The sequence below is a fragment of the Rutilus rutilus genome (assembly GCF_951802725.1).
Source record: "Rutilus rutilus genome assembly, chromosome: 14".
NCBI lineage: Eukaryota > Metazoa > Chordata > Actinopteri > Cypriniformes > Leuciscidae > Rutilus > Rutilus rutilus.
Genome location: NC_140219.1, coordinates 5,542,177 through 5,549,600, shown reverse-complemented (window position 1 = coordinate 5,549,600; position 7,424 = coordinate 5,542,177). Strand labels below are relative to the sequence as shown.

The following is a 7,424-nucleotide window of genomic DNA, read 5'->3' as shown; positions in this document are numbered from 1 at the left end:
CTTGGCGTTGCAAGCGCCAACGCTCTACTGTTCCTCTACAGGAAGGCAATGATTTAAAATACACAGTGATTTAAAAAAAAAAATATATATATATATAGTGTTTTTAAATAAATATATGTATATTTTTATACAGTGATTTAAAGAAGAAAAAAAAGAAAAAAATTGAAATTTATTATTTTTTGTTTGATATTGACAGCTGTTTGGGGGATTATTTTATGGTGCCAAAATGTTTTCTTTTTTTTTTTTTCTGTACTGAAAGGCTTAATAGGTAATGTCTACTAGATCAAGATCTAAAACGATTGATTTACTCTGATTTCAGAATCCTTTTTTTTTTTTTTTACAAACCATTTTCCAGATTTGATCCAACCCGATAGCCAAAATCCGATCAGATTACTTTTGAACAACTGGGTCCAGGAGATTCAGGTAAGACATGAACCTAAGCCTGAGACAGACTGCTGTTACTATAGCAACAGACTGATAGACGTGTGTTGATGGAGACCTCGTGTGGTGAACTTGAGTAATGACAGAGATCTCATTTCAGTGTCATCATTTCAGTAATGACAGGTGACTTTCAGTACAACTTACTTGGGGCTCTTTAAAAAAGTAAAAAGAAAAAAACTGTTTTTGTAAAAAGCTTTAATACACTTTTAAGCAATACATCCAGGCATTATAATACCCTTATGCACAGTAAAAAAGTTGCTGCCTTAAATTTTAAATACAATAAACTTGGATGTTTAAGTCATTCAAACTTAAATTACATAAAACTGCTTAAATAATTTGGCAAGATTTGGTAATATAAATTATTTATATGTGAAGCAATGGTAACTGGCAACTGGTATTTAACTGTCGGTCTTTCCATATTTGACTCACAGCACAGCTCATTGTGTCATTTGTCCCTCATATTTTAGTTTCAGTGGTTTAATGACAGGAAAATTCTTAATTTGTGTCTCCACATGGTAAAAAAAACACCAGATATCCTATATAAAATGTACAAAACAGATGTTTTAGTTAGTCAGCGATGGTTTTTAGACTTACCACCACAGCCAGTTTTACTTATGGTCGATGCTTGCTGAGTGTTAATTCTGGACCCTGTGGTTGTGAAAGCAGCCAAGGGGTGAAATCAGCTAACCAAACCAAACCAAAATCAGCTAATTAACATACTAAATTATGTCTTTTTAAAAAGTGTAAAATTGCAGAAGCATAAGTCAATGAAAAATCCATACCATTATAGAAAAGAAAATATATGTGCTAGCTATTTTTGTACCTTGCGCAAGACCTCAACTGATCCAGTACTGTTGAATGATCTGAACTTCCTCTTCTCTCACAGAAACTGGGTAATATTCTTAAAAATATATATTGTGACGCATGTCAGCAGGGCTCTTGTGTCAGAATGAGAAGTGATCGTGTGACTGAAGCTTCATCCACACTCTTCTGTTAGGATTGAGCTCTTCTGGACTTGAGAGAAATGATGCTCATCTTTGGACTGATGCTGCTGCAAACTGCTTCATGTGAGTCAACTTTCAGCTCAAACTGATGTTATGATGCTGTTCACTCACTGATGGTGTTTTATGTAATCTGAATCTGATTATAATTCATGATGAGAGGTATATTTATTGTAGTATTATGCCAAGGTCTGTCAAAATTCTCAATTCTGATTGGCTAGAAGGTGTGTGTTAAAACTGTTTAATGCACAGGTATCAGTTTCATTACCATCCATTCAAAAGGGGAAACTTAGGAATAATTTAGTACTGTAGCGTAAATGGACGATGGACGTAACATATACTGCAGTGAATTGTGAGCAGAAGACAGTGTCATTGTTTTGGAAAGAAATATTACAAAAGAAAATATAGCCTAGTATAATGCCGCCTGATGTTAGCGGGGTTTTTTGGTCTGGGTTTATGATTGACAAAAATTTTGTTTGTTCTGTAAGAATGAGTTTTTTCGAGAAGTGTCCAATTCAAGTGTATTGATGTAATGAACTAACGTGCATTAATTTAATACACAGCTATCCGTGTAGTTACATTACACTCTCACTCTGTCTGTAGATGTTGATATTTCTGTGTGTGTGTGTGTGTGTGTGTGTGTGTGTGTTGTTCTTCAGGTATGGAGTTTAACTGCAGGTTTGATCAGAAAGATCCCTGTTACGCTGCTCTGGATCACAAACTCAATCTGCAGATGGTGGATGCTAGAAATTATAAACTGAAGATAATAAAGAGAATATTCAACAACACAGATTATACATTTTGTAGAGTAAAGAATGACAGTAAAACTGAGAACGAATGTGATCTTTATAATAACAGACTTGAAGTGACAGTCATTAATGGGACTCTGAAAATAAACCGTGTGATCAGAGCAGATTCAGGGAATTACACTTTAATACTCGATCGCTCAGACGGCAAAGAAATTCCTGCAGATCTTCAAGTGAAAGTTGAAGGTACAGTAACTCTCATCAGACTCATTACAATCTCATGATCTCCAATGATCTCACTCTCATGCAAACGAATCAGTGGAATCTCTGTGAAGGTTTTTGATTATTGAACATCTGGAAGAATTTCATCAAAAGCAACAGCACTTTGTTTTCTATTTGTTTAGATATTTTATTTGTCACATAAATATTTATTTAGTCTATTTAAAAAACAAGCCATGTTTGTTTGAATGTGTCTGTGTGTCATGTGACTGTCATGTGTCCCGCCCTCCAGCTCCTATTGGCTCAGTGGAAGTGTCAATCATCTGCTCCTCCAGTGGGGTGAAGTCAGTGTCCTGCTCTTCTGACGGGGATCAGCTCATCTACAGCTGGACTCTGAATGGAGATCCACTGATGGATGGAGACACCAGCATTGAGCTGAATGACACAACTCATGGAGACATCAGCTGTAGAGTGAAGAACCACGTCAGTGACGGACAGAAGAGCATTAGTGTAGATCAATGTCCTGGTGAGCTTTTCATACATAAATCTCCCTGCATTTATTAAACTACAGTAAATACATGGAATGTGTGTGTGTGTGTGTGTGTGTGTGTGTGTGTGTGTGTGTGTGTGCATGTGTGTGTTGTTCTTCAGGTATGGAGTTTAACTGCAGGTTTAATCAGTCAGATCCCTGTTACGCTGCTCTGGATCACAAACTCAATCTGCAGATGGTGGATGCAAGAAATTATAAACTGAAGATAATAAAGAGAGTAAACAACAACAGAGATGATCCAGTTTGTAAAGTAAAGAAGGGCAAGAAAAGTGAGTGCGAATGTGATCTTTATAATAACAGACCTGAAGTGACAGTCATTAATGGGACTCTGATAATAAACCGTGTGATCAGAGCAGATTCAGGGAATTACACTTTAGAACGCTATCGCTCAAACGGCTCAGTAACATCTGCAGATCTTCAAGTGAAAGTTGAAGGTACAGTAACTCTCATCAGACTCATTACAATCTCATGATCTACAATGATCTCACTCTCATGCAAACGAATCAGTGGAATCTCTGTGAAGGTTTTTTTCATGCAGCTCATTATTGAACATCTGGAAGAATTTCATCAAAAGCAACTGCACTTTGTTTTCTATTTATTTAGATATTTTATTTGTCACATATACAGTACTGTGCAAAAGTCTTAGGCATGTTAATATCCCCCCCCCCCCCCAAAAAAATGGTTTTAAGTCAGTTATTTATATCTTTTGCTGTAGTGTGTCAGTAGGAAATATCAGTTTACATTTCCAAACATTCTTTTTGCCATTAATTGTAATAATCCAGTGAGATTTGTGTATGCACAAGGAGTCTGACAACAGCCGGTATCTCACCATCATTGAGTTCATCTGTGATTACATGAAGAAACAGAAAAAACTGAGACAGACTAAATCCAGAAGAACTGCGGGAACGTCTCCGAGATGCTTGAAGAAACCTTCCTGCAAAGCTACAGTACTGTGAAAAGCACTGGCACTTGTGTTAAAATGCTGTAAAGTGAGAATGCTTTCAAAAATAAAATCACAAATTAAATTTATTTATGATTTAACTTCTATTAACTAATTCAAATCAATATATGGTGTGACGACCCTTTGCGTTTAAAACGGCTTTTGTCCAGGTACACTTGCGCATAGTTTATCAGGTAGCTTTGCAGGAAGGTTTCTTAAAGCATCTTGGAGACGTTCCCGCAGTTCTTCTGGATTTAGTCTGTCTCAGTTTTTCCTGTTTCTTCATGTAATCACAGATGGACTCGATGATGGTGAGATACCGGCTGTTGTCAGACTCCTTGTGCATGCAGAAATCTCACTGGATTATTACAATTAATGCCAAAAAGAATGTTTGGAAATGTAAACTGATATTTCCTACTGACACACTACAGCAAAAGATATAAATAACTGACTTAAAATCTATTATTAACAGAGATATTAACATGCCTAAGACTTTTGCACAGTACTGTATATTAATTAATTTATTTAGTCTATTTAAAAAACAAGCCATGTTTGTTTGAATGTGTCTGTTTGTCATGTGACTGTCATGTGTCCCGCCCTCCAGCTCCTATTGGCTCAGTGGAAGTGTCAATCATCTGCTCCTCCAGTGGGGTGAAGTCAGTGTCCTGCTCTTCTGACGGGGATCAGCTCATCTACAGCTGGACTCTGAATGGAGATCCACTGATTGATGGAGACACCAGCATTGAGCTGAATGACACAACTCATGGAGACATCAGCTGTAGTGTGAAGAACCACGTCAGTGACGGACAGAAGAACATTAGTGTAGATCAATGTCCTGGTGAGCTTTTCATACATGAATCTCCATGTATTTTCTAAACTACAGCAACAAGAGTGAATCTCACAAAACCTGTCAAGAACATGTCAGTCACATTTTAGTCAGACACAGCAACACCAGTGATGCAAAACAGTGAGTTCTCTTCAATGGACACAGTTCATTCTCACAACGTTTCTGGCTGAAAATGAGTTTATTTCAGCCCGATCTCAGCAGTCATTTGTGTTGAAGTGTTTTCAGTTTCTGTGATTACAGTGATGTTTTATTACAGGAACAACTACTGAAGCTGTGACCTCTCGTTTGACCTCTACACTGACCAGTAGCACACAGACATCAGGACATGTTATGGGTTTAAAAGAGCACGCTACAGGAAACATGATGGATTGATTTTCTTTCTAATTGTTGTTTTCAGTGTGTCCAGAGTCTGTGGTGTTTGTGCTGGTCTGGAGTTTTCAGATGATGGTTCTGTTTGGTCTGTTAGGAGGGTTTCACATCTACATGAGACACACGTCAGGTGAGAGACATTTATGATCATCATTGTGGATTTAACAAGCAAATATTAAGAGATGATGATAATGTGATGCTTTTAGAAAGAAAACAGGACGATCAAAAACTGAGAATGAGAAGATTTAGAGAAGAACATGAACACACAGCAGAAGATTCATGAGACCAGCAGCAGATCTCAGCACATCTATGAGAATCTCCTCCTTTTGCTTTCCTGTTTCTACGATGTTTTCAGGCGACGCCAACAATTGCGAAGATTTCAGATGATGCCAACTTTGGATCGACATGCTAAACTTTCAGATATTATCCTATAATATTTAAATATTAGCATTATATTGTAATCGTTAAGCACAAGTTGTAATAGCTGCCTAACATATACACTGTGTCAGCTTAGCTGAAAACATGAAGTTATATAACTAACATGTACTATATTACAGCTGTATATTACTGTCATATTACTGTGCACACTCATCTCTGGCTGATAACAGAATATTTCCTAAATTGTAACATTAAAACAGTTGTGAAGGGTGATGAAGGGCATCATTTTCATTGCATGATTTATAAACACACACCATTTTGAAAACACCCACAAATTTAGAAACACCCACTTTTGTTCCCATAGACCCCATACTCAGTGAAGACACAAGTGTACAGTCCCGTAAAACAACGTAAAAAAAAATAATAATAAAAAAATAATAGATATATAACTATACAATATTTGCACTGATTCATAAGTATCCACAATGTACAGGAAGGGTTTTAATTACAGGCGAGTTGAGAGCACAAATCACAAAATATTTTAGTGGTCATGACGATGTATTCAGATATAGCATATTACAGTTTTTTACGATTGTTTACACACTAAAATAAAAATGTCCACACAATTTGCAAAATTCTACTCCAATGAGCAAAACACCTCCACAGATTTGCACAACATTACACACAATGTCTGCTTCACCCTTTTTGCAAAACATTACACACAGTGATTTATAAAACTCTACACACATTTTCACACCTTAGACACAGATAAGGATTGTGAGGTTACTTCCTTGTCATTACAAAGCCCCGGATTGCCAATGACCACACTAATGAACGAATTGGATAATCACATCCAGGTGTGGAAGCACACATGTGCTAATTTGAAAACGCAGCACTCGGGTGTGCTATAAAAGGCAGCAGGTGAGTTCACCTGTCTTCAACAAAAATGGAAGGAGCTAGAAGAAGAAGAATGAAAATGAGAGGGGGAGCTCAAAGAGGAGAAGGAGATAGAGGAAGAGGCCCAGGTAGAGGAAGAGGAGAAGAAGGAGATAGAGGAAGAGGCCTAGGTAGAGGAAGAGGTAGAGAAGGACTTGACGAGTTGATAGAACCTGAACAAAGAAGACAAGGACCAAATTTGACTCAAGAAATCCGTGCAACACTTATTGACCATGTTATTGACCATGTTATCAACCATGGACACACTGATGGAAGCTGGACAAAGAGTTCAACCAAATCTCAGCAGAAATACTGTTGCGTCAGTAATTCTGACATTTCATCGAGAAAACAGGTAAGCGAACCACACAGTACATTGAAACTGAAGCTTGCTGTACTTATCAATATTGTTTACTGTGACATTTGACAGTAGGCTGCATGTGTATTGTTTTATATATTATTTTTTTTACATAGGATTGAGGGTCGAGGACACCAAGGTGGAAGGGGCCCTATGATCACTCGTGCACAAGAGGCCGCCATTGTGAACATGGTTTTGACCAATAATTGTATCAGGCTGTGAGAAATCCAAGCCAATATCATCAATGATGACCATATTTTCAATAACATCCAACGAGTCTCTGTCAACATTAGGTCGAATCCTCAAGAAAAATCAAATATACATGAAGCAACTGTATCGGGTACCATTTGATAGAAATTCAGAAAGAGTGAAACATCTGCGCAATGAGTATGTGGAGGTATGTATTGTTCATCTTACTATGGTGTGGTATTGTGCACTGCTCATAATGTTCTGGCACAAAAAAATACTGTAATTTGCAATAGATATTGAATAGCATCCTATTGTCTTTTACTGTGTTTTACTTATCCAGTCTTGCAAATGGATGCTGCAGAAATTCAACATGAATTTATATATGTGGATGAGGCTGGATTTAACCTTGCGAAAACAAGAAGAAGGGGGAGAAATGTAATTGGACACAGGGCA

The 7,424-nt window shown here is 37.2% G+C and overlaps 1 protein-coding gene across 2 annotated transcripts; it reads left to right on the top strand.

Annotated features, from left to right (window-relative positions):
- Positions 1–1,381: 1,381 nt before the first annotated feature.
- Positions 1,382–5,990, top strand: LOC311303095 (uncharacterized protein). 2 transcript variants are annotated; one of them, XM_084429369.1, is made up of 7 exons: positions 1,382–1,508; positions 2,102–2,434; positions 2,700–2,933; positions 3,059–3,391; positions 4,502–4,735; positions 5,142–5,243; positions 5,331–5,990. In XM_084429369.1, the coding sequence occupies exons 1-7, from the start codon at positions 1,466–1,468 to the stop codon at positions 5,360–5,362; spliced, it is 1,311 nt and encodes a 436-aa protein (XP_084285495.1). In that variant the 5' UTR covers positions 1,382–1,465; the 3' UTR covers positions 5,363–5,990. The 2 variants fall into 2 exon arrangements, with proteins under 2 accessions (XP_084285495.1, XP_084285494.1); XM_084429368.1 differs by having other exon boundaries at positions 5,320–5,983.
- The last annotated feature ends 1,434 nt before the right edge of the window (positions 5,991–7,424 follow it).